This window comes from Narcine bancroftii, chromosome 3 (assembly GCF_036971445.1).
Source record: "Narcine bancroftii isolate sNarBan1 chromosome 3, sNarBan1.hap1, whole genome shotgun sequence".
In the NCBI taxonomy this organism is placed as follows: domain Eukaryota; kingdom Metazoa; phylum Chordata; class Chondrichthyes; order Torpediniformes; family Narcinidae; genus Narcine; species Narcine bancroftii.
Window position 1 is genome coordinate 4,525,587 of NC_091471.1, and position 27,274 is coordinate 4,552,860.

Genomic DNA, 27,274 nt, shown 5'->3' on the forward strand with positions numbered 1-27,274 from the left:
AAAAGCAATAATGTCATATTCCCATGCGCTAATCCACGTGCCAATCACGCCCTAAGCCCATCCGCCTTTCCAACATTATTCTTGCATTGAAATAAATACACCTGAGAACACTTCTATTATGTACAAACCTTTGATTTTTGTCTATACATGCAGTCCTCGATGACCTTTATCCTAATCAAGAACTGATCCATTTTCCCATTCAGCCCCACTGCCTGATCTTCTCCCCATAACCTTTGATGCCCTGGATAATCAAGAAGCCATCAATAAAACAGGAAGAGTTAGGTTAGGCAGCAAAAGTAAAAAATCAGAAAGAGCAAGGAGGGTGAAAAAAGCAAATCTGAAGGCTTTATATCTTAATGCAAGAAGCATTCGGAACAAGGTAGATGAATTAGCTGTGGAAATTGAGATAAACAAATATGATTTGATTGGGATTACAGAAACATGGCTGCAGGGTGGGCAAGCCTGGGAACTTAACATCCCGGGGTATACGATATTTAGGAGGGATCGGCAAGAAAGCAAAGAGGGTGGGGTAGTATTGATGGTGAGAGAAGGGACCGACACGATTGACAGGAAGGATATCAATTCGGAAGATGTGGAATCTATATGGGTAGAACTGAGGAATAGCAAGGGGCGGAAAACGTTAGTGGGGGTGGTATATAGGCCTCCAAATAGTAGTGTAGAGGTGAGGGAAGGCATTAAAAGAGAAATTAGAAAAGCGTGCAATAAGGGAACAGCCGTCATCATGGAAGACTTTAATTTGCATATAGATTGGACTAGTCAAATTAGTAAAAATACAGAGGAGGAGGAATTCCTTGAATGTTTACGGGACGGTTATCTAGACCAATATGCCGAGGAACCAACTCGGGAGCAGGCCATTTTAGATTGGGTATTATGCAATGATAAGGGGATAATCAACAATCTTGTTGTACGAGGCCCTTTGGGTAGGAGCGATCACAATGTGATCGAATTCTCACTCGACATGGAGAGTGAAGAAATTAAAACCGAGACTAAGGTCCTGAATTTAAATAAATGGAATTATGATGGTATGAGACGGGAGTTGAGTAAGATTGATTGGGTGGTGTTTATGGGGGAGTTGACTGTGGATAGACAATGGAAAGCATTCACAGATCTAATGGAGAAATTGCAAAAATCGTTTATACCGGTTTGGCATAAAAATAAACCAAAAAAGGTGACTCAACCGTGGATAACAAGGGAAATTAGAGACAGCATTAGGTCCAAAGAGAGAGCATATCAATTGGCCAAAAAAAGTACCACAACCGAAGACTGGGAGCAGTTCTAGATGCATCAAAGGAGGACAAAGGGATTAATCAAGAGAGCAAAAATAAATTACGAAAGTAAGCTTGCGGCAAATATAAAAACCGGCTGCAAAAGCTTTTATAGATATGTCAAGAGGAAAAGATTGGTGAAATCCAGAGTAGGTCCCTTGCAGTCGGAATCAGGGGAATATATAATGGGGAATAAGGAAATGGCAGACCAATTAAATTCTTACTTTAGTTCTATTTTTACAAGAGAGGATACAAATAACCTCCCAAGGATGTTGGGAAACATAGAGACTAATGCAAGGGAGGAACTGAAAGAAATCAGTATCTCTAAGGTCATGGTCTTGGGGAAATTGATGGGATTGAAGGCAGATAAATCCCAAGGGCCTGATAATCTACATCCTAGGGTACTCAAGGAAGTGGCCATTCAGATAGCAGATGCTTTAAGAATTATTTTCCAGAACTCGATAGACTCAGGATCAGTACCCATGGATTGGAGGGTAGCTAATGTTACCCCACTATTTAAAAAGGGGGGTAGAGAAAAAGCGGGGAATTATCGGCCAGTGAGCCTTACATCAGTAGTGGGAAAAATGATGGAATCCATTATTAAGGATGTAATAGCGGAGCATATGACTAGCAGAGAAGGGATCGGACGGAGTCAACATGGGTTTACAAAAGGTAAATCGTGCTTGACAAATCTATTGGAATTCTTTGAGATGGTAACAGGTAAAATAGATGGGGGAGAGCCAGTGGATGTGGTGTACCTGGACTTCCAAAAGGCCTTCGATAAGGTCCCGCATAAACGACTAGCTTCCAAAATCAAGGCTCATGGGATTGGGGGCAAAGTATTGATGTGGATTGAGAACTGGCTGGCAGGTAGAAGACAGAGAGTTGGGATAAATGGCTCATTTTCTGAGTGGCAGGCGGTGACCAGTGGGGTACCACAGGGATCTGTACTGGGACCCCAGCTGTTTACAATTTACATTAATGATCTGGATGAGGGGATTGGATGTAATATCTCCAAATTTGCAGACGACACTAAGCTAGGAGGAGTTGTGTGCACGGAAGAGGGGGTCAGGAAGCTCCAGTGTGATTTGCATAAATTGGGGAACTGGGCAGATACATGGCAAATGCACTACAATGTGGATAAATGTGAGGTTATCCACTTTGGTAATACAAACCGGAGGGCAGATTACTATTTGAATGGCAATAGATTGGGAGATGGGGAAGTGCAGAGAGAACTAGGGGTTCTTGTGCACCAGTCACTGAAGGCGAGCATGCAGGTACACCAGGCGGTTAAAAAGGCAAATAGTATGTTGGCCTTCATATCAAGAGGGTTTGAGTATAGGAACAAGGATACCTTACTGCAGCTGTACAGGGCCTTGGTGAGACCCCACCTGGAGTATTGTGTGCAGTTTTGGTCACCTGATCTAAGGAAGGATGTTCTTGCAATGGAGGGAGTGCAGAGGCGATTCACCAGGCTGATACCTGGAATGGCAGGAACGACTTATGAGGAAAGATTGCGCAAATTGGGATTGTACTCACTGGAGTTTAGAAGATTGAGAGGGGATCTCATAGAGACATATAAAATTCTGGCAGGACTGGACAGAACAGATGCGGAAGGAACGTTTCCAATGGTGGGGGAGTCCAGAACCCGGGGCCATGGTTCAAGGATAATAGGCAAAACATTTAGGACCGAGATGAAGAGGAATTTCTTTACCCAGTGGATGGTGAATCTGTGGAATTCTTTGCCACAGAGGGCAGTAGAGGCAGGTTCATTAAATATATTTAAGAGGGAATTAGATCTATTTCTTCAGTATAAGGGAATTAGGGGTTACGGAGAGAAGGCGGGGACAGGGTACTGAACTTTAAGATCAGCCATGGTCTCATTGAATGGCGGAGCAGGCTCAAAGGGCCGAATGACTTTCTCCTGCTCCTATCTTCTACGTTTCTATGTTAATCTCTGCCTCAAGTACACACAAGGATTGGCATCTCTGCTTTAAGCGGATGCCCTTCAATTCTGAAGTTGTGCCCTCTTATTCTCTACTCTCTCAACCATTCTACATCTAATCTGTCAATGCTGTTCAACATTCAAAATGTTTTAATGAGATCTTCCCTCATTCTCCTAAATCTCAACGAGTCCAGGCCAAGAGCTGTCAAACGCTCCTCAATGATAACCCCTTCATTCCCGGAATCATCCTTGTGAACCTCCTATGAACTCTCTCCAATGTCACCACATCTTTTCTTAAACAAGGAGCTCAAAACTCCTCACAATTCTCCACGTGAGGTCTCACCAGGGCCTTATAAACCCCCACCATTACATCCCTGCTCTTATATTTTATTCTTCATGAAATGAACGCCAGCATCGCATTCGCCTTCTTCGTCACCGACTCAACCTGCAAGTTCACCTTCAGGCCGTCCTGCACGAGGACTCCCAGGTCCCTTTGCATCTGGGTATTTTCAATATTCTTCCCATTGAAAAAATAGTCTGCCCGCTTAGCCAGCAGACCATTCCTCAGGAGTTGGCGGCAACGTCATCAGACTGAAACAACAGTGCGATCCCAGAGAGAGTTGAAATCCAGGCACCCATGCAGACATGGGGAGAACATACAAACTCCTTAAAAACAGCGCTGGATTTGAAAACCGGTCTTGTTTGCTGCCACTATAACAGCGTTACGCTGACCGCGCCGCCCTGCATGGGCAGCATTTCCCTGGCACCTTTCGCCATCCCAGCATCCTCCAAAGTATTTGACTGATTGTCACAACATCCCAACCATGCAGCCCCCAAAATCTATACCTCCTCCTGTATGGTCAAGTCCACCAACGTGGTCGACTGTTAGCCGCTTGCTCAGTTCAGGGGCCATTCCACAGACAATCCACCAATGACGTCTACATCGCACCCAGAGAGAACCATAGCTTCTTGACCTCTGAAGAGTGTGGTGGTGGTGATGTTCTTGGGGAGAAGATCATCAGGAATCCTATCCACCCACCGGGGACAGCAGGGAGCCCCAGGTTAACGTTTCACCTATGGACCCTGAAAAGGTTTATAAAACCATGTATAAAATTGAATGCCCACAATCTTTTTCCCCAAGGTAGATGATTCTAAAGAACACAGGGCAGGTTTAAGGTGAGAGGAAAGAGATATGATTTATTAATTTTGAAATAGAGGCACAGCATGGTTACAGGCCCTTCCGGCCCATGAGCCCGTGCCGCCCAGATACATCCAAGTGACCAATTAACTCACAAATCCCATGCGTCTTTAGAAGGTGAGAGGAAACCAAAGCATGTGGAGGAAACTCACGCTGATACGGAGAGAAACATAGAAGATAGAAGCAGGAGTAGGTCATTCGCCCCTTCGAGCCTGCTCCGCCATTCAATGAGATCATGGCTGATCTTAAAGTTCAGTACCCCGTCCCTGCCTTCTCTCCGTAACCTTTAATACCCTTATACTGAAGAAATAGATCTAATTCCCTCTTAAATATATTTAATGATCTTGCCTCTACTGCCCTCTGTGGCAATGAATTCCACAGATTCACCACCCTCTGGGTATAGAAATTCCTCCTCATCTCGGTCATAAATGGTTTGCCTATTATCCTCAAACCATGGCCCCGGGTTTTGGACTCCTCCACCATTGGAAACATCCCATCTGCATCCGTTCTGTCCAGTCCTGCCAGAATTTTATATGTCTCTATGAGATTCCCTCTCAATCTTCTAAACTCCAGCGAGTACAATCCCAATTTGCGCAATCTTTCCTCATAAGTCATTCCTGCCCTTCCAGGTGTCAGCCTGGTGAATCGCCTCTGCACTCCCTCCATTGCAAGGACATCCTTCCTTAGATAAGGTGACCAAAACTGCACACAATACTCCAGGTAGGGTCTCACCAAGGCCCTGTACAGCTGCAGTAAGGTATCCTTGTTCCTAGACTCAAACCCTCTTGATATGAAGGCCAACATACCATTTGCCTTTTTAACCGCCTGCTGTACCTGCATGTTCGCCTTCAGAGACTGGTGTGTGTACAAGTACCCCTAGGTCTCTCTGCACTTCCCCATCTCTTAAGGTACAAACTCATGGGGGATTTGACCGGGGAGTGGGCTAGCAGAAACTGGAGGAGACGGCATTAATGCAATTGGTTGGAGAGTGCTCAGCTATCAGAATCACGGTTAGGGTAGCATACCATGCTCCTCACCCTGTTCCTCCCACTTGACAATTTTGTTCAGACACCTGCCGACATTTTTCCATAGCTTGATGAAGGGCCAAAGACCAAAATGTTGGTGATGTATGTTTACCTTTGCTATATAAAGGACACTGTTTGATCTGCTGAGTTTCTCCAGCTTTGTGTTTTTACTTTCGATATCATGTATAGTACAACTTCGATTATCCAAAATCAATTCTCCAAAATCCTCATTTATCCTAAAAAAATTTTCGGAGCCGAACTGACCTCAAATGTTGGAAAAAATATTCACCTGACATGAAATTAGGAACCACGATTGTCCTCATTTCGGGTAACTCCTCCCTCTCTCTTTCAATTTTTTCTTTATCTTCCCCTATTGACTTTTCTCTCCAACTTTCTCTCTCAAACTGTGTGTTGCTGTCTCCCAGCCGCAGGTGGTCAGAAGAATCCCTTGTCCCAGCATCACTGAGAAGATCGGCCTCCCAGGCAGGGGCAGGGACGTCAGGCTCCCAGGCAGGGGCAATAAAAGGCGGAGGAGTTGCATTGCTTATTAGAGAGAAAATGACAGCAGTGCTGTGGCAGGATGGTTTGTTGGGATCATCCAGCAAGGCTATTTGGGTGGAATTGAGGAATGGCAGAGGCATGAATACATTAATGGGAGTGTATTATAGACCACCAAATGGGCTGAGGGAAATAGAGGAGCAAATTTGTAATAAACATAAGGTGGGAGATTTCAAATTTCCAAACATTAACTGGGAGGCCCATACAGTAAGAGGGCTGGATGGGGTAGAGTTTGTGAAGTGTGTTCAGGAAAGTTTTCTGAATAAAAATGTGGAAGAACCAACTCAAGTATTGGATCTCCTCTTAGGGAACGAGGTAGGTCAGGTGATGGAGGTTTGTGTTGGGGAACACTTTGGGTCGAGAGATCACAATACTATTAGTTTTAGGCTAGTGATGGAAAAGAATAGAGGTGGAGATTCTTGATTGGAAGAAGGCAAATTTCAAGGGGATGGAAAAGATTTGGAGGGTGTGGATTGGGATAAGTTGTTTTCAGGGAAAAATGCAACTGATAAATGGAGGATATTCAAAGAAGGTCTGAGAGTGCAGAGTCGGTCTGTCCCCGTGAAGATTAAAGGAAAGGTTAGAAACTGTAGGGAGCCTTGTTTTTCCAAAAGATATTGGGAACTTGGTTCGGAGGAAGAGGGATGTGGACAACAGGTAGAAACAGCAGGGAAGGGATGAACTGCTTGAGGAATATAAGGTGTAAAAAAAACCTTAAGAAGGAAATTAGAACGGCTGAAAGGAGAAATGAAGCTGCTTTGGCAGAAAAAGTAAAAATAAATCAAAAAGGGTTCTTCTTTGGCTTGGCTTCGCGGACGAAGATTTATGGAGGGGGTAAATGTCCACGTCACCTGCAGGCTCGTTTGTGGCTGACAAGTCCGATGCGGGACAGGCAGACACGATTGCAGCGGTTGCAGGGGAAAATTGGTTGGTTGGGGTTGGTAGTAAAAGAATAGTGAGGGATAACATTGGGCCCCCTGAAGATGAGGGGGGAGGCTGTTTGAGAAGCCAGAGAAAATGGGTGAAATTTAAACAATTTTTTTTTAACATAATAACAATTACAGCACGGAAACAGGCCATTAGGCCCTTCTAGTCCGCACCGAACCAAACACCCCTTTCTAATCCCACCTCCCTGCACAATGCCCATAACCCTCCATCTTCTTCTCATCCATATACCTGTCCAACCTTTTCTTAAACAATACAATTGACTCCGCCGCCACTATTTCTCTCGGAAGATCATTCCACACAGCTACCACTCTCTGAGTAAAGAAGTTCCCCCTCATGTTACCTCTAAACCTCTGCCCCTTAATTCTTAACTCATGTCCTCTTGTTTTAAACTTTCCTCCTCTTAACGGAAATAGTCTATCCACATCCATTCTGTCTATCCCTTTCATAATCTTAAATACTTCTATCAAATCCCCTCTCAACCTTCTACGCTCCAAAGAATAAAGACCCAATCTGTCCAATCTCTCCCCATACTCCAGATGCTTAAACCCAGGCAACATTCTGGTAAACCTTCTCTGCACTCTCTCCACTCTGTTTATATCCTTCCTATAATTAGGCGACCAGAACTGCACACAGAACTCCAAATTAGGCCGCACCAACGTCTTATACAATCTCAACATCACCTCCCAACTCCTATATTCCATGCAATGATTGATAAGGGCCAGCCTACTAAAAGCCTTCTTCACCACCCTATTCACGTGAGTTTCTACCTTCAGGGAACGATGTACCGTCACTCCTAAATCTTTCTGCTCTTCTGTATTCCTCAATGCTCTCCCATTTACCACGTATGTCCTGTTCTGAATCTTCTTACCAAAATGAAGCACCTCACACTTATCAGCATTAAATTCCATCTGCCATTTTTCAGCCCACTTTTCTAAGCAGCCCAAATCCCTCTGCAATCCTTGAAAACCTTCTTCATTATCCACTATTCCACCTATCTTAGTATCGTCTGCATATTTACTAATCCAATTCACCACCCCATCATCTAGATCATTAATGTATATAACGAACAACAATGGGCCCAATACAGATCCTTGAGGCACACCACTGGTCACCGGCCTCCAACCTGACAGACAATTATCCACTACCACTCTCTGGCCTCTCCCTTTCAGCCAATGTTCAATCCATTTGACTATCTCAAAATTTATACCTAAAGACTGCACCTTCCTAATTAACCTTCCTTTTCTTCAGTTTTCACTAAGGAAAAGGATATTGAGCCAGATGAAGTGAAGAAATATGGTCGGGAGCTCATGAATAATATAAGGATTAATGAGGAGGTTGTGTTGGCTATATTGAAAAAGATCAAGGTGGATAAATCTCCAGTTCCTGACAAAATATTCCCTAGGACCCTGAGGGAGGTTCGTGAACAAATAGTTTGGGCGTTGACAGAAATATTTAAAATGTCACTGGCCACGGGGGAAGGGCCGGAGAACTGGAGGGGGCTCGTGTTGTTCCGCTGTTCAAAAAAGGATCCAAAAGTAAACCTGGTAATCATAGGCCTGTAAGACTGACATCAGTGGTGGGTAAATTAATGAAAGGTGTTCTTAGAGATGATGTATACAACTATTTGGAAAGATAGGGATTGATTTGGAGTGGTCAGCATGGTTTTGTACATAGTAGATCATTTCTAACAAATCTTGGAGAGTTTTTCGAGGAAGTTACTACAAAGGTTGATGAAGGGAAGGCGGTGGACATTGTTGATTTGGACTTTAGTAAGGCTTTTGACAAGGTTCCCCATAAGAGGCGAGTGAGGAAAGTGGAAGTATTAGGTATTAATGATGAAGTAGTGAAATAGATTCAGCAATGGTTGGATGGGAGATGCCAGAGAGTAGTGGTAGAAAATTGTTTGTCAAATTGGAGGCCAGTGGTGAGTGGAGTGCCTCAGGGGTTGGTACTAGGTCCACTGCTGCTTGTCATTTATATTAACGACCTAGATGATAGGGTGGCAAATTGGATTCATAAATTTCTAAATGATACAAAGGTTACAGGGTGATATAGGACAGTTAGAAGAGTGGGCTGGAAGATGGCAGATGGAGTTTAATACTGATAAATGTGAGGTGCTACATTTTGGTAGAACTATCAAAGTAGGACATACACGCTAAATGGTAGACATTTGAGGAGTGCAATGGAACAAAGGGATTCAGGAGTCATGGTACATAATTCCCTGAAAGTTGAATCACATGTGGATAAGGTGGTGAAGAAGGCATTTGGTATGTTGGCTTTCATAAATCAAAATATAGAATACGGGAGTTGGGATGTTATGTTGAAATTGACTAAGGCATTGGTGAGGGCAAATTTTGAATATTGTGTGCAGTTTTGGTTGCCGAATTACAGGAAGGATATAAACAATATAGAGAGAGTGCAGAGGAGGTTTACGAGGATGTTTGCTGGGGTTTCAGGGTTTGAATTACAGGGAACAGATGAGCAGACTGGGACTTTATTCCCTAGAGTGTAGAAGGTTGAGGGGTGAATGATACAGGTGTTCAAAATTATAAGGGGGACAGATAGAGTGAATGTGGACAGGCTTTTTCCACTGAAAGTGGGGGAGATTCATACAAGAGGGGATGGATTGAGAGTAAAAGGGGAAAAGTTTAGGGGAACATGAGGGGGAATTTTTTCACGCAGAGGGTGGTGGGAGTGTGGAATGAACTTCCGGCAGTAGTGATAGAAGCGAGATCGATGTTAATATTCAAGGAAAGGTTGGATAGGTACATGGACGGGAGAGGTGTGGAGGGTGTAGGGCTGAATGCGGGTCAGTGGGACTGGGTGGGAGAAGATGTTCGGCACGGACTAGTAGGGCCGAACTGGCCTGTTTCCGTGCTGTAAATGGTTATATGGTTAAACATTATTTTAATGCTTATAAAAGTCTTCCCTTGTTGTTTAAACACTATTACCAAGTGATTTGCTGTGCTACTGGGCTGTTTTTTAAAAAAATGACCAGTTCTCCGAAAAAAAAAATTTATATGACACAGGCCTGGTCCTGACCATTTCGGATAATCGGATTTGTACTGTATTTTGTTCCTCTAGTCATAAACAGTGGGAATAGCAGCCAAGGCAGGGGAACACTCCTCTTGCAGAATGTGGGTCGTCAGGTCGTATTATGTTTTAACTTCAACTCCAGTATCTTCAGACCTTCATGTTTTACATCAAAATCCTGGAAGGGATAATTTCTGGAATTCAAAATCGCAGTGGGATTTTCCAGGAGGGAAAATGTGGAACATTTCCCAGCAGCATGAGAAATGAGTAAGGGTTATTTTGTTTCTTTTCAATGCTGGCCCTGGATGCAACTCTGGCTGGGCAGACCATCCCAATGAACATACCCGGTTCGTCATTCCCAGTATGGCAGCGCAGTAGAGACAAATTAAATAAGCAGGCAGCTGGGAGGGTGGGAGACCTGCAAGCACACCAGCGAGAGATTTAGTACAACCAGAGAACTCCACAGCACCGTAACCAGCCCTTCGGCCCATCCAGTCAGGGCTAGAACTACCATTCCACTTAGTCCCACTGACCTGCACCCAGACCATATCCTTCCATTCTCCTCCCATCCAAGTACCTGGCTAAATTTTTCTTCTATGTTAAACTCCAGCCCACATTCACCACTTCAGCTGGCAGCTCGTTCCACACTCTCAGCATGAAGAAATATGAGCACCTGAAACACCTCGCCTTTCACCCTTAACCTCCAGTTCTTATCTCATCCCACCTGAGTGGAAAAAACCACACTAACACAATACTAGAGAAACTCAGCTGGCCACAGAGTGTCCTTTATGTAACGAAGATAAAGGTCCAGAACCAACCTTTAGGACTTGAGCCCTTCATCAAGGTTTGACTTTATTTTGGGAGAAGCCTCTTTGGTTTCAGCCAAATCATGAACTAAACCCTGAATCTCAGAGGGTCAAGGAGTCGGACAGCAGAGAACTGGAGGCGGCATGGTTGGCATGGCGGTTAGCGCCACGCCTTTACAGCGCCAGTGATTAGGAGCGGACGTGGGTTCAAATCCCGCGCTGTCTATACGTTCTCCCCATGTCTGCATGGGTTTTCCCCGGGGTCTCCGGTTTCCTCCCATCATTCGAAACATACTGGGGGTTGGAGGTTAATTGGGCGACACAGACTTGTGGGCCGAAATACCCTTTTACCGTGCTGTATATCTAAATTAAAATAATTAACGTTTCGGGCTTGAGCCCTTCGTCAAGGTATAATGCCATATTAATTGCCATATAAAGGACACCTTGTCTTGCTGAGTTTCTCCAGCCTTGAGCTTTTACTTCAATCACGGTGACTGCAGACTTTCATGTTTTACTCAGTGGAAAAAGCCTCCTTGCATTCACCCTATCTATACCCATTTTAAATGTGTCCACATCTATCAAATCTCCCCTCATTCTTCTACAGTCCAGGGAATAAAGTCCGAATCAGTTGAACCTTTCCCTGTAACTCAGTTCCTCTCAAGTCCCGGCAACTTTGAAAGGAAAAATAGAAGTTCAGATTCTTATTTAAATGGTGAATGACTACAGCATGCTGTTGTGCAGAGGGACTTGGGAGAGCTTGTGCATGAATTGAAAAAGGCTGGTTTGCAGGTACAACAGGTCATCAATAACGTAAATGGAGAGTTGTCCTTCATTGCTGGAGGGATTGAATTTAAGAGCAGGGGACTCTGTCGCAACTGGTCGGACCTGGAGTAATGTGTGCAGTTTTAGTCTCCTTACTTGAGGAAAGATATACTGGTTTTTGAATCCATACAGAGGTGAGATGCAATACCTGCAGAGGAAGCCTTCTGTGTCTGATCCCGGGAGTGTGAGATGGGACGGCGTGGAAGCAGCCTCACTCCGTGTCTGACCCTGGGAGTGTGTGATGGGATGGTGTGGAGGGAGCTTCACTCTGTGTCTGACCCCGGGAGTGAGTGAAAGGACGGTGTGGAGGGAGCTTCACTCTGTGTCTGACCCTGGGAGTGTGTGATGGGATGGTGTGGAGGGAGCTTCACTTTGTGTCTGACCCTGGGAGTGAGTGAAAGGACGGTGTGGAGAGAACTTCACTCGGTGTCTGACCCCGGGAGTGTGTGATGGGACGGTGCGAAGGGAGCTGCACTTTGTGCCCTGGGATTCACCACCTTTAGTTTCCTGGGTCTCCAACCTCAAGTACAGACCAGGCTCAACAGGTTGACCCTAAATGTCACCAGGACACAGGCTCCTTACCCGATTCGCTGGGCAGATGCTGCCAGTCAGCAGGAGCTGCCATGGCCTTTGGAGACCCCAAGCTTGCAACCCCAGTACTGCTGTCGACACTCTCCAAGGACCGCACACTGTGCTGGGAGCTGAGCGAGGAGTTGGACTTGGTCAGCGATGAGCGGTGAAGCTTAGGCTTTGAGAAGAAGCTCCTCTTGGGCTTCTTCTCCGGTGTCCCCCTCTCGCTGAGCTCCTCGTCACTGGTTATCTGCCCCACGCTGCTGGAGACGATGGCCGAGGCAGACTCGGCCACCAGCCTGTCCTGTTTCTTCTTGCCTTTCACCTTGTCCTTCAGCTTGTCCAGCGCCGAGCGGTGCTTCTCCTTCGAGGACAGGTCAAACATGCTGGCCGTCAGGTTGTTGCGGACAAACCGTATACTGACTTGGATCTCCCCTCGTTCCTTCTCCTTTTGGCCGGACTTGGAGGACAGCTTGTACCATCTGAGGATAAAGAAGATCAGGTCATGACTTAGGGAGAATACGAGACAATGGAGGCCAGGAAGAGTATGGTTTGTCCCACACCATCCCTGCAGTCAGAAGTAAAACACAAAAGTCCGCAGACCCTGTACTGGAGAAATCCAGCAGGTCAAACAGTGCACAGATGCTCCTCGACGTACGATGGAGTTACATTCCGATAAACCCATCGTAGGTGGGAAAATCGTAAGCCGATAAAGAATACTGCACCGCAGATCTCTCACGGCGAACCGGCCCCCACTTGTATCGCCATGCCGGCGGGGCAGCTGTGGGAAGATGGCGCTGTTGGGGGTATCTCAGTGCCTCGTGGCTCACGTCTCAGCGCGCGCCTCGGGCAAATGGGATGACATCACCCCCCACACGGGGCAGAGCTCACGCTGCCCTTAAAAAACCACACTAACACAATACTAGAGAAACTCAGCTGGCCACAGAGTGTCCTTTATGTAACGAAGATAAAGGTCCAGAACCAACCTTTAGGACTTGAGCCCTTCATCAAGGTTTGACTTTATTTTGGGAGAAGCCTCTTTGGTTTCAGCCAAATCATGAACTAAGCCCTGAATCTCAGAGGGTCAAGGAAGTTCAAATAAATCAGTTCAACTGAAACCCCTCAGTGTCCTGTGGTGTGTTTAAGAGTTGGTAGCTACCACTACATAACCATATATAATAATTACAGTACAGAAAGAGGGCATCTCAGCCCCTCTAGTCCATACCGATTTAAGTGAACTCCACTAGTTCCACCTACCCGCTCCCTGCCCATAACTCTCCAATCCCATCATATCCATGTACTCATCCAATCTCCTCTTAAATGATAGAATTGTCCCTGCTACAACCACCTCTTCCGGAAGGTCATTCACTCTCTGAGTGAAGAAGTTCCCTCTCATGTTACTTCTAAACTTTTGCCCCCTAACCCTCAACTTATGACTCCTCGTTCCCATCTCCCCAACCCTCCAAGGGGAAGAGCCTATTCACATCTAATTGATCTATCCCCCTCAATTTTATATACTTCTATCCACACTTAAAAAAACCTATTTTTTGTACATCACCAATAACGACAGGTCACCCCAACACCACCGTGCAGCGAATTATGAAACTACAGAACCAAGTGTCTACATTCAGGTATTTTCATTAAAATGCCCATCACCATCGTACCAAGAAAAAATATTATGTCAGGCCATCGTAAGTCAAGGAAGATCTGTTCTTTATGAGGCCAGGATAAAGGTACCCAACCAACATCTTGGGCTTGAGCCCTTCATCAAGGTATGGAAAAATGATAGGGGGTGCGCAGTCACACAGGCAGGAGGCAATAGATGGAGAAGGGAGGGAGGGAACAGCAGCAAACAGGGGGAGGAGGGGCGGCTCGGAGAACAGAGAGGGAAGGGTGGTGGAGAGCTGAGGGAAAGAAGACAGAGGGAGGGGAAGGAAGGGAGAATGGAGAGCAGACCGGCAGAATCCAGAGAAGTCGATGTTGATACCATCCGGCTGGAGGGTGCCCAGACGGAAAAATTAAGTGTTGTTCCTCCAATTTACGTGTGGTCTTGTTGGGATGCTCAGTGTTCTATGGTCTAAGATTCAAGTCCAATCCAGGCACACAATTCACGCCAACACTGCCACATGGGACAACGTAAAACACAGAAACAGTACAGGATCACGTCCTTCGACCCATGTGCCTGTGTCCAAATTAAACCTCTGCTGCCTGCACTTTATAGATATCCCTCCATATCCCCTCCACTGCATTGTTGACGGTGTAGTCTTCAGGTTTGAAAGAGACCAACAGTACATGGGGTCTCACTGTGGTCATGAAGGGAGGTTAAATGTAGTGTTAGACAAAAGGTAAAGGTTTATAGGCTACCAATAAAAGCATCACATTTGAACATGAGAGAGAAAAAAGAAGAGAATTCAGCAAATTGATAGGGAAAAGTTAAACACACAGAGCAACTCAGAAATAGGGGATCATAAAATATTATGGCATAGCACAGGGCCTTCAGCCCATGATGTGGTGCCAACTTATATATACACCTAAAAATTAACCCCACCCCGTAACCCTCTATTTTCTTTCCATCCATGTGCCTGTCCAAGAGTCTCTGAAATGCCCCTAATGTTCCAGCCTCCAAGGCATTCCAGGCCCCCACAGCTCTCTGTGTAAAAAAACCTTAATCCAATGTCTTCCCAAAATTTCCCTCCCTTCACGTTGTACACTCGTCCTCTGGTGTTTGCTGATCCTGCCCCGGGAAACAGGTGCTGGCCGTCATAATCTTGGAGGTTGTCATTTATTGTAGGAGGATGTCGAGCGATGGGTAGTGGTTATTGCGACACTGTTGCAGCGCTAGCAACTCAGGTTCGAATCCCATGCTGTCTGTAAGGAGTTTGTTTGTTCTCCCCATATCTGTGTGGGTTTCCTCCGAGTGCTCCAGTTTCCTCCCACCCTTCAAAATGTATCAGGGGTTGTAGGTTAATTGGGGTGAATTCGGGCCATTCTGGTTAATTGTTTGTTGAATTTGGGCCATTCTGGTTAATTGGTTGTAGGTTAATTGGGGTGAATTAGGCCATTCTGCCCATCAACTCTGCTCCACCATTCAAATGATGGCTTTCAGTCTTATTCTCCTGGCTTCCCCCCCTAACCTTTATGCAGAGGAGGTTCACAAAGATGAATCCAGGAATGAAAGGGTTATCATATGAGGAGCGTTTGACAGCTCTTGGCCTGTGCTCGTTGGAATTTAGGAGAATGAGGGGGGATCTCATTGAAATATTTTGAATGTTGAAAGGCGTGGACGGAGTAGATGTAGAAAGATTGTTTCCCACGGTGGGAGAGCCTAGGACAAGAGGGTATTAATTCAGGATTGAAGGGCGTCCACTTAGAAGAGAGACGTGGAGGATTTTCTTTAGCCAGAGGGTGGTGGATCTGTGGAATTTGTTGCCACAGGAGGTTGTGGAGGCCGGGTCATTGGGTGTATTTAAGGAAGAGATTGACAGGTTCTTGATTAGCCAGGGCATCAAAGGTTATGGGGAGAAGGCCGGGCAGTGGGGCCGTGTGGGGAAATGGATCAGCCTGTTTTGCTTCTGTGTCTTACAGTCTATGGTCTGTAAGACCTACCAATCTCCATTTTAAATACACCCAATGATCTGGCTACAACAATGGCCTTTGGCAACAAATTCCACAGATTCACCACCCGCTGGCTGAAGAAATTTTGCCTCATTTCTATTCTAAAGGGACATAATTTATTCTGAATCTGTGTCCTCCAGTCTTAGACTCTCCCACTGCTGAACCATCTTCTCCAAGTCCCCTCTATCCAGGCCTTTGAACCCTTCATCAAGGTATCAAGGCAGTGTCACAGAGTTGAACTAACCATGCTGTCCAGTGATAGGGGGAGAGGTCTCTGCTCTCTCTCCCCTGATTACTTCAACTCTTTCTCTACCACCTTCCCACCTCTCTCCACCTGTTAGAAGGGGAACCTTCTATAAAATCAAGAGGGAAAAAGTTGCCCACAGGAAGGGTGGGTGGTCACACACACTAACCCCCCCCCCACTCCAGGTCAGGGATCACAATCACTGCTACTGGGGGTCAGACCCTCTGGGACAGGTCATGTCGTTACCACAGGTAGGATAGCGATCCAGAGCAGAGATGATTACAGCTTGTCGCCATGCCCAACCCTTGACCTTCCCCCCCCCCCCACCCCACCCCCCGGGCCTGCCTGCGCTGCGTGCGGATGCTCTTGCCATGTGCCGCTGAAGTGGTGTCAGATCAGAGGAATCTGGCCAACTCAGCCTCTGTTTCCTGCTGATAACATGGGTGACATTCACCAGGCCTCTCGCATCCCCATGAGAGGCTGGACCGTTCTTATCATCAGTCCCTTGGAGCTCTTGGCTAAAATGTTCATGTGGTTTCGGCAATGTTCTCCACCCCCCCCCCCCCCCCCCGCCCCATGACTGAATCATGCCCTGCGTAAAGGCAACATGGGAGCAGGAGGGAGAAGAGAGTATGTCCGGGATGTGATGGGCGCTTCTTTCATATCAGCTGCCTTTCCTGGGCAACAGAGATGGAAGGAGAGGGGAGGGGAGTTTGTGTGATGTTTTACCGCCTTCTGGACCTTTTCCTCATCTTGAGCAGAGCAGCTCCCATCCCCCCTCTCCCACACACCAACCACAACTTCCTCACTGCTAACCTTCACCTCTCCACCATCATAAATGCTCCACGAGCGGCTCCAAGGCGCCGACTCCAATCCCTCTTCAACCTAGTGTCAGCGGTGGAGTGCAGCGCTCTGCCACGCATCATAAATGTGCTGCTGCTGGCTAGGGGTGGGCTGACGGCGACCCAGGAGCCACCACCACCAGGGCTCCCACGGGGACTGGTGCTGGGGTGAGGGCTCCCTCCTGCTCCCCCCACCCTCCGGAAGTGCCCTCTTCCTGTTTCCCCCTCCGCCCCTCGCTCTTTCACCAGGGCCACCGAAACCGAGATGCAGGAGGACAGCGGGGAGCTGGAGGCCCAGCAGGGGCAAGGAGAGTTGGATCCCACCTTGCTGCCAGGGCCAGAGGGCGAAGGGACCATTGTGCTGAGCTCCACGGCCCGGGAGGGAGGAGGGCAGAAGCTGAGGAGTGGAGATGGTGGAGCAGAGCCGGGTAGTCTGATGGATGCAAGAGTGATGAGCCAGAGGGGAAGCTGGAAGAACGATCAATCGCCGTCTTTGTTACCCCTAATCCCCCGCACAGCTGAAACCGCTCTGCGTTCCCAGAGCCTTTTAGGGCTGCTCCATAATGAGGCAAGTTCTGGTTTTTCTCCGCGGATCGAGCCGGCCTCAAGGCAGGGGCCCGGCACTTAAAACATCTGGTGTCTCTTTTGCTTCTCTTTCTCCTGCTCTGTAGGAGGCACCGGGTGATACCGATGGTGTCTCTGCATTACGACAGGCAGAAGACAATTTTGTGTAATATTACATGCTGTGTACTATTACGTGGCAATAAAGGAATCGGGTGTCAGCTGGGAGCGGTGCCTCGTGTCGCTGAGAGCTGGCTTTGGTTTTTTTAAAACAGCAATGCAGCAGCGGAGTGCACGTGTGCTCAGCCACAGGCAGAGCTGAGTAATCCTGCAAGCAATGGATCAGGTGGTAACTCTGAGGTCCTGCCACGCCCGCACCCAAGCAGTGATACACAGAAAGCTCAGAGGGCATCCAACATCTCGCTGGTGGCAGGATTGGGGGGGTGGTGGGCGCAGTGACAGAGGGAGCAAGTAACCCAAGGAAAGCAGTGGGAAACGACGGCTTCAGGCTGAGATGAACTGTTAGCAAACTCCCTGCCAGCAACGCCTGCCAAGTCGATTACCCAAGACTCCATAGGGATTGGTAGACAGTCTGAAATTGGCCAATAGCTCAGCCCTGAGTCTGCATCGGGGCCTTGGAGCAGTTTAGGCAGCAAGAGATAAGGAACGAGCTCCACCCTTCCCTGTCAAATGCTGGGAGACCATATGAGCAAGGATCTCACTGCTGTTATTCCCTCCCCTCCCAGTGGAAGCTGGCCACATTCCTCATGGATCAAGTGCTGCCGGTGTCTGGGACTCCTCTGCAGGGACGGGGCAAAACACAGGGAAAGGGAAAGGAACCGAATCGACTAGTCGACTTGGAAGGGATGAAATGCGGAACTCATGTGAACCCAATGATCTCCTTCGGTGTTGCAAAGGGGTGGAGAACACTGAACCACAAGTTTCTCCACAGGACGTGGTGTGAGGAACCTTGTAAACATCTTGCTAAGGAGGATGGAATGCCTCCAAGGCAGGAAGCCAGCGTCAAACACATCACCCACCCTCTTCCCACTGCAGCAAGCCCCAAAGAAGGTTGGAAAACATTGCAACAAAGGATGGCGTAAAGCTAAGTAATCTTGCTCAAGTCAAACCCCTTTGTAATGGCACATTATCTTCTTTAAAAGGCAGGTTGATTTCAGCAACTCTTCAACCACATTCAACTTCCTGGCTTATGACAATAGGAGCAGAAATAGGGCCATTCAGCCCATTGAGTCTGCCCTGCCATTCAATCCATTTCCCCACTCAGCCCCACTGCCCGGCCTTCTCCCCATAACCTTTGATGCCCTGGCTAATCAAGAACCTCTCAATCTCTGCCTTGAATATACCCAGTGACTTTTTTTAACAGTTTATTTCAAAAATTTAAAATAAATGCAGATACTTTGCATCTGTCTTCACCAAGGAGGGTCTAGGTTCTGGTCAGATAGGGTGGAGAGGTCATGCAGTATCTTGGGACTGGGTGGAATTTCCTGAGGAAATGGGGGAATCTGATGGATATCCAGATCCAGAAGCAGGTGGTTGTGGGTAAATTTTTAGGACTGAGGGGTGATAAGTTCCCAGGGCCTGATGGGCTGCATCCCAAGGTGCTTAGAAAGGTTGCTCTGGAAATTGTGAAGGCACTGGTCGGCATTTTCCAAAGTTCCATAGATTCAGGGGAGGTGCCTGTGGATTGGAGAGTGGCTGATGTAGTGGCACTTTTTAAGAAGGGAGGGAGAGAAATTATAGACCGGTCAGCCTGACGTCAGTGGTGGGGAAGATATTGGAATCCATCATAAAAGGAGAAGTAGCAAAGCACTTGGGCAGAAATAATAGTATCGGTGCCATGTACCAGTGGATTCCTTAAGGGAAAGTCATCCTTGACTAACCTTCCGGAATTTTTTGAAGATATGACAAAGAGGGTGGACTTGGGAGAGCCAGTGGATGTGGTGCACCTGGACTTCCAGAAAGCCTTTGATAAGGTCCCACACAGTAGGAAAAATCAAGGAGCATGGTATTGGGGGGAAGGTGCTGACATGGATAGAAAATTGGTTAAGAAAAAGGAAACAAAGTTGGGATAACCGGGTCATTTTCAGGATGTGACGAGTGGGGTCCCACAGGGATTGGTGTTGGGTCCTCAGTTGTTCATCATCTATGTAAATGATTTGGATGAAGGGATGATGAACAACATGAGCATATTTGCAGATGACACTAAACTGAGTGGCAGTGGAAAGAGTGAGGAGGATGTCAGGAAAATGCAGAGGGACTTGGACAGGTTGGGGGAGTGGGCGGAGGAATGGAAGATGAAGTTCAATGTGAGCAAATGTGAGGTTCTCCATTTTGGAGGCAGTAATAAGAGAGCAGAATATTATTTAAATGGAGTCAAGCTGGGGAGTGGGGTCGTGCAAAGGGATCTGGGTGGACTCGTTCACCCGTCATTGAAAATTAGCGTCAGGTTCAGCAAGTGGTGAAGAGGGCGAATGGTATGTTGGCTTTCATAAACAGGGGATTGGAGTATAGGAGTAGAGAAGCCCTCCTGCAGTTGTACAGGGCCCTGGTGAGACCTCACCTGGAGTATCACCTAAGTGACAGGGAAAAGGAGAGGGAAGATAAAGTAATGGCCAGGAAAAGTAAACTAGGAAAAGTAATGTTGGGAGGAGAAAGTAAAAAGTCAGATGGAGCAGTGAGTTTTCGGGTTAAGAAAATTACAAAGAAAAATAGTGGGCAGAAAAATCAAAAGAAAAGGTTACAGAAGTCACTAGATATTAAAAGGACAAAGAGCATGAGGGCACTTTATCTGAATACCCGCAGTATTAGGAATAAGGTTAGTAAACTTGAGGCCCAAATCGGTCCCCATGCCTATGACTGGTCGCCATCACGGAAACATGGCTACAAGGTGACCCTAAATGGGAATTAAACTTTCAAGGGTATCAGGTGGTGCAAAGAGATAGACAGGATGGTAAGGGAGGTGGAGTTGCACTCTTAATCAAAGAGGAGCTCCAGGCAGTAGTGAGGGATGATATAAGATCTAAAGAGCATAATGTTGAGTCCATTTGGGTAGAGATAAAGAATAACAAAGGGAAAAAATTATTGGTGGGTGTTATCTATCGCCCACCAAATAACAATAGTTTAGTGGCACAGGAAATAAATAGAGAGATAAGTGAGGCATGTAATAATGATACGGCAGTCGTCATGGGGGACTTTAACTTCCACATAGATTGGGAAAATCAAGTTGGTCGTGGGAGTCTGGAAGAAGACTTCATAGAATGCATCCACGATAGCTTTCTTGAGCAGCAGGTTAAGGAACCCACAAGAGAAAATGCTCTCCTGGATCTCGTGTTGTGCAATGAGATAGGGAGAGTAAATGATGTAATAGTCAGAGAGCATCTGGGAAATAGCGATCATAGTAGGATTGAATTTCTCATTCAGATGGAAGGGGAAAGAGTTAGACCTAAAGCTAATATATTATCCTTAAACAGGGGTGACTACCATAGGATGAGGGAGGAATTGGGCAGAGTGGACTGGGAGCACAGGCTCATTGATGAAACAGTTGAGGAACAGTGGAAGATTTTCAAAGAAATATTTTGTCATGCTCAACAAAAATACATTCCGGTCAGGAAAAAGGGGCAGCAAGGGAGGGAAAAATCAACCGTGGTTAACAAAGGAAATAAAGGAGAGTATAAAATTGAAGGCGCAGGTGTACAAAGCTGCAAAGAGCAGTGGGAAACTGGAAGATTGGGATAACTTTAAGAGACAACAAGGGGTTACAAAGCGGGTAATAAGAAATGGGAAAAAGGATTATGAAAATCAATTGGCATAAAATATAAAAACAGAAAGCAAAAAAGTTTATAAAGATATAAAACGGAAGAGGGTGGCCAGAGTTAACATAGGACCCTCGGAGGATGAGAAAGGAAAACTTGTAGCAAAAAATGAGGAAAAAGCTGAGGCATTGAACAAATATTTTGTGTCAGTCTTCACGGTGGAAGACACGTCCAGCATGCCCAAGTGTGGAGTTAAGGATGTGAATGTTGGGGAGGGCCTTGATAAAATAGTTGTTACAAAGGAAGTAGTGATGGAGAAACTAATGGGACTAAAGCCAGACAAATCACCTGGTCCTGATAAGATGCATCCAAGGGTTCTGAAGGAAATGGCAGAAGTTATAGTTGATGCATTGGTGGTCATAGACCAAAATTCCTTGGATTCTGGGCAGGTCCCGGCAGACTGGAAGGGCAGAGAGTGGGAAGTGGGGTGCCGCAGGGGTCAGTGTTAGGCCCACAACTGTTCATCATTTACATTGATGACTTGGAGGAGGGGACAAAATGTGGTGTAGCCAAGTTTGCGGATGGCACCAAATTGAGTGGAAGAGCAAATTGTAATGAGGACGTGGAGAGTCTGCAGAGGGATAGAGTTAAGCTGGATGAGTGGGCAAAGGTCTGGCAGATGGAGTACAATGTTAGTAAGTGTGAGGTTATCCACTTTAGCAAGAAAAATAAAAGAGCTGAATATTATTTAAAGGGTGAAAAACTACAGCATGCGGTTGTGCAGAGGGACTTGGGAGGGCTTGTGCATGAATCGCAAAATGTTAGGTTGCAGGTACAGCAGGTTATTAAGAAGGCAAATGGAATGTTGGCCTTCATCGCTAGAGGAATTGAATTCAGGAGTAGGGAGGTCATGTTGCAACTGTATAAGGTACTGGTGAGACCGCACCTGGAGTGCTGTGTCCAGTTCTGGTCTCCATATTTGAGGGACTGGCTTTGGAGACGGTCCAGAGGAGGTTTACTAGGTTGATCCCTGGGATGAAGGGGTTGACTTAGGATGAAAGATTAAATCATCTAGGATTGTATTCGCTCGAGTTCAGCAGAATGAGAGGAGACCTTATAGAAACATATAGGATTATGAAGGGTGTGGATTCGATAGATGTAGGAAGGTTTTTTGAGCTGGCCGGGAAAACTAAAACGAGAGGACACAGTCTCAAGATTCGGGGGAGTAGATTTAGGACAGAGATGAGGAAAAATAGTTTTTCCCAGAGAGTAGTGAATGTTTGGAATTCTCTAACCAGGGAAGTGGTTGAGGCTGCCTCATTAAACATATTTAAAATTTGGTTAGATAAATTTTTACATATTAGAGGAATTAGGGGATATGGGGAGAAGGCGGGTAGGTGGAGTTAGGTCCTAAATTAGATCAGCCATGATCGTATTGAATGGCGGAGCAGGCTCGATGGGCCATTTTTGGCCTCCTCCTGTTCCTACTTCCTATGTTCCTATGTCCAGTTCTGGTCCCCATATTTAAGAAAGGACATACTTGCTATAGAGGGAGTGCAGTGCAGGCTTACAAGGTTAGTTCCTGGGATGGCAGGATTGTCATACACGGATAGGTTAGAAAGACTGGACTTATAGGAGATGGAGTTTAGGAGGATGAGGGGAGACATGATTGAGGTACATAAGATTATCAAGGGGTTAGACAGGGTGAATTTAGATTACATGTCCCCAATGTTGGGAGACTAGGACTAGAGGGCATAGTTTAAGATTACAGGGAAGGCTCTTTAGGACAGAGATGAGGAGAATTCTTTTTACCCAGAGAAGTGTCTGAGGAATGCTTTGCTGCAGAGAGGAGTGGGGGCGGATTCATTGGATAGATTTAAGAGAGAGTTGGATGAGGCTCTTGTGGGCAAGGGAGTTAAGGGTGATGGGGATAAGGCTGGGAATGGATATTGACAGAGAATGATCAGCCATGATCTGAAAAATGGTGGTGCTGGCTCGACGGGCCTATTGGCCGACTCCAGCACCTACTGTCTATTGTCTATTAATTACAGAATTAAAAAATACACGTACAACAGTATTGTGTGCAGTTTTGGTCACCTAACAACAAGGAAAGATATCAATAAGATTGGAAGAGTGCAGAGAAGATTTACTAGGATGTTGCCCGGACTTTCATAACTCCAAAGGAAATGGACCAGTGACAAGTTTTCTCAAGCAAAATATTTCAGTTACAATTGGGTCTAGAGCAGTGGTTCTTAATCTTTCCTTCTCACCCACATCCCACCTTAAGCAATCCCTTACTAATCACAGAGCCCTGATGGCATAGGGATTATTTAAAGTGGGTTGTGAGTGGAAAGAGAATGGTCTTGGGGGGGGGGGGAGAACTTCTTCACACAGAGAGCGGTGGGGGTGTGGAACGAGCTGCCAGTTGAAGTGGTGAATGCGGGCTCAATTTTAATATCTAAGAGAAATTTGGACAGGTCCATGGATGGGAGGGGTACGGAGGGCTATGGACTGGATGTAGGTCAGTGGGACTCAGCTGAATAATGGTTGAACGCAGAGACAAAGAGCTTGTTTTTTGTGCTGTGATGGTCTATGAAATATTTCTCATCTATCCACAGAAAGAAAATGCCCAGAATCAAAAGGCTAAGAAATTAATATCAGTAAAGATTAAATGGATAGATTCTTTGGGTACATTACTCTACATGCCAGTACAGCTGTTGTGATTATCCAAAGAGCCTTAGATTCAGGAAAGGCCCCATTGGATGAGAAGGAACCTTAACTGCAGTTCAAAACACACGAAGAAAGAAAACAGTGTACTCTTAATCGGATAACCGATTAGTGGTGAAGTTGTACATAAAGCAGTGAGCCGATCTGAGGAAATGCAGAACTGCAGGGCTAAGGATGTGGAACGAGCATTCAGAGAGTCACGTGTTTTCCCTTTAACAAAAACTTTTAACTTTTTGATTGTCCCACAAAGTACTCGAGGGACTGAGTGAGCCTCTGCCATGAGCAATAGACAGGTGACGCTTTGGGCCGAAAACTTTTATCAGGGACCCAAAGGAACGGGCAGAGTCCCCGAAGCACAAAAATCTGTAGACACCGTAGTTGAAGTAAAAACACAAAATGCTTGAGAAACTCAGCAGGTCCTTTACATGGCAAAGGTAAAAAATGCATAACTGACATTTCAGACTCTCCCTTTCCTTGACTGGCCACCTTCTTCAGGATGCCAGAGTTATTGAGGACCCTTTCCACCCAGCACACAGCATCTTTGGCCCACTACCATCAAGGAACATCAAAATCAGGACCGCCGAGCTGGGAAATAGCATCTCCCCACTGGCTGTTGAATTTGATGAACTATAACTTGAGGGTAGGAGAGACTAAAACAAGAGTTAAGGGGCAAAAGTTTAGAAGTAACATGAGGGGAAACTTCTTCACTCAGAGAATGGTGGCTGTGTGGAATGAGCTTCCGGGAGAAGTAGTGGCGGCAGGGTCCATTTTTCATTTAAGGAAAAATTGGATAGGCATATGGATAGGAGGGGAATGGAGGGTTATGGGCAGGGTGCAGGTAGGTGGGACGAGAGGAGAGGAGTTGGTTCGGTGAGGACTAGAAGGGCCGAGATGGCCTGTTACATGGTTATAATTTGTTACCAAATCTGGGCTATACCCACCCCAGGACTGCTCAAAGTTTCCCTGGAAAGCAGTCAAATTTAGGTGGTTTCTTCTGCACTTCTACCGACTACATAAACATTTTTTAAAAATTGTGTTACATGAGATGAAAAGAAAACAAGGCTTTTATTTCAACGTGCTGTGGCTCCTCTGGGGTCTGGAGGGCCCCTGTTGTGATTGGCCGCAGGAGATAAATGGTGAAGCGCTTAAACCCCCAAATGGCCTCCTCTTCGTGCCCCAATGGTGTTATCCCTGTGCCCCAATGCAGCTCAAATTTTATGGGCTCGCTTCGTCAAGTTTAGTTGGCTTCTTCCGTACTTCACTCTTCCCGACTGTGACAGAGCGTTAGAGGTGGTTTGGGAGGATTGTTAGAGCAGGTTGCACACAAATATTTTAAAACAGAATTTTTGCAGGACTTTTGCAGAGTGCTATTTTGCAAAAGGTAACAAAGTAGCACAATACGGCAGCAGTTTCCCTGGAAGAGCATGTGTTCGTTGCAGGCAGAGGCAGAACAGCTTTGCTCTCAGAGAGGGAGGGAGTGAAAGAGAGAGGAGAGACACGGGCTTTGGTTTCAGAGGGACACGCTGGCAAACTTTGGAAAGAGAAGACTGGCTGTCTGAAAGGAACTCTTTGGTGACCTGAAAGAAAGAGGATCATCTGGAGAACCCTGAAGGGGACAAGTTTTGTCAGCAAGACTGATTGAGAAGGAATCAGTTGTGGATGTCTTGGAAAAGGAATCTCTCTCTGAAAACCAACAAGAACCCTCCTGAGTGGTAACCATTTGCAAAAATGGTTTTGCAAAAAGCATTTTATGATTTCGGTCCACGGCCCTTCTTAAATGTGCTGTGGCCTCCAGGAGTTGTATTGTCCCTGATGAGAATGGCTGGAGTAAATCATCCAAGAATACTGGGGTGGATCGGTTCGTGTAGCAGTTAGCGCAACGCTGTTACAGCGCCACCAGCCGGGTCCATGTTTCGAATCCCACGCTGTCCGTAAGGAGTCTGTACATCCTCCCGGTGTCTGCGTGGGTTTTCCATGGGGGGGGGGGAGGCCTCCGGTTTCCTCCCAGCATTCAAAACGTTCCAGGGGCTGTAGGTTAATTGGGTGTAAATTGGGCAGCATGGACTCGTGGGCCAAAATGGCCGTTTACCGTGCTGTGTGAATAAATTTAAATTGAAAAATATATTTTAAATTATATCTGTGTGCATATATGTGATCATGTGCTGTGTATTGTGTGCATGGGTACCGTGGTACAGAGAAACACCATTCATCTGGTTTTACATGTACAGTCAGATAATGAACTTATTCAAAAGGGCAGGGGGGTGACGGGAGAGGAGGTTTCGAACGTTTAGATCTCGTCAGAGGCAGTGCAGAGGTGGGGACAATTGGAGGACATTTCAGGGACATGGATAGGAAAGGTTTAAAGGATATGGGCCAAGAGCAGGTTAATGGGACTATCTCAGGTAGATAACGTGGTTAGCACAGACGTGTGGGGCTGCTTCAGTGCTGTCAAACTCGAAATTCCCAATTGAGAAGGTCGATGTAATTTGATATGGATTTTGTAAATACATTTGATAAGGTGTCAGATGGAAGGTCAGGACATTGAGTGAGATCTTAGGTAACATGTGAACACAGATTGAAGATCAGTTGAAGGACACTTTGGTTGGAAGAATAGAGGAACAAAATATTCCTCAACCAGTGAGAAGGGCAACCCACACCCATCCACTCACTCCACCAGCAACACACAGGAGCAGCAATTTAAATTAAGTTTAAATTTAGATATACAACACCCTAACAGGTCCTTTCGACCCACGAGCCCGTGTTGCCCAATTGCACCCTATTAACCTACACACCCATATGTTTTGAATGGTGGGAGGAAACCGTAGCACCCAGGGAAAACCCACATAGACACAGGGAGAATGTACAAACTCCTTACAGAGAGCGCCATATTTGAACCTGCGTTGCTGGTACTGATACAGTGTTGTGTCAACCACTACACTAAATGGAATGCCTGCACAATGTGGTACAGCCTTCAGAGGATGCAATCCTGAGACTGTCCAAACTCACCAGTGAGCAGCAAAAAGCACATACAATAGCCAACCCCCCCACGCCCTCCCTGGAAGTTGCTCTCCAAGCCGCCCGCCATCATAGGTGGAAATCTACCGCCGTTCCTTCACCATCCCAGGTCAACATCCTGAAACACCCACCTTAACAGCACAGTGGACACACACTTCAAGGATTGCAGCGATTCAAGAAGGCAGCTCGCACCACCTTCTCGGGGGCAAGCACGGACCACCGTCTCTTGGCGGCCCTCTATTTTTCTTACAGCCATGTGCTTATTTAAGTTTTTCAAATGTCCCTATTGTTCCAGCCTCCACCACC

At 46.4% G+C, this 27,274-nt stretch overlaps 1 protein-coding gene across 5 annotated transcripts in view; it reads right to left on the reverse strand.

The window, feature by feature from the left end:
* Positions 1-27,274, reverse strand: part of LOC138756947 (rab11 family-interacting protein 1-like) — a 111,939-nt gene that overhangs the window by 64,119 nt on the left and 20,546 nt on the right. For 3 of the 5 annotated variants that reach the window (XM_069923416.1, XM_069923415.1, XM_069923414.1), the window contains exon 2: positions 12,204-12,673. In XM_069923416.1, coding sequence (XP_069779517.1) covers positions 12,204-12,673 — 470 coding nt within the window. Of the gene's footprint in view, positions 1-4,077; positions 4,237-12,203; positions 12,674-17,392; positions 17,566-27,274 lie in introns of those variants that run through there. The other 2 variants (XM_069923417.1, XM_069923418.1) reach the window with 2 other exon arrangements.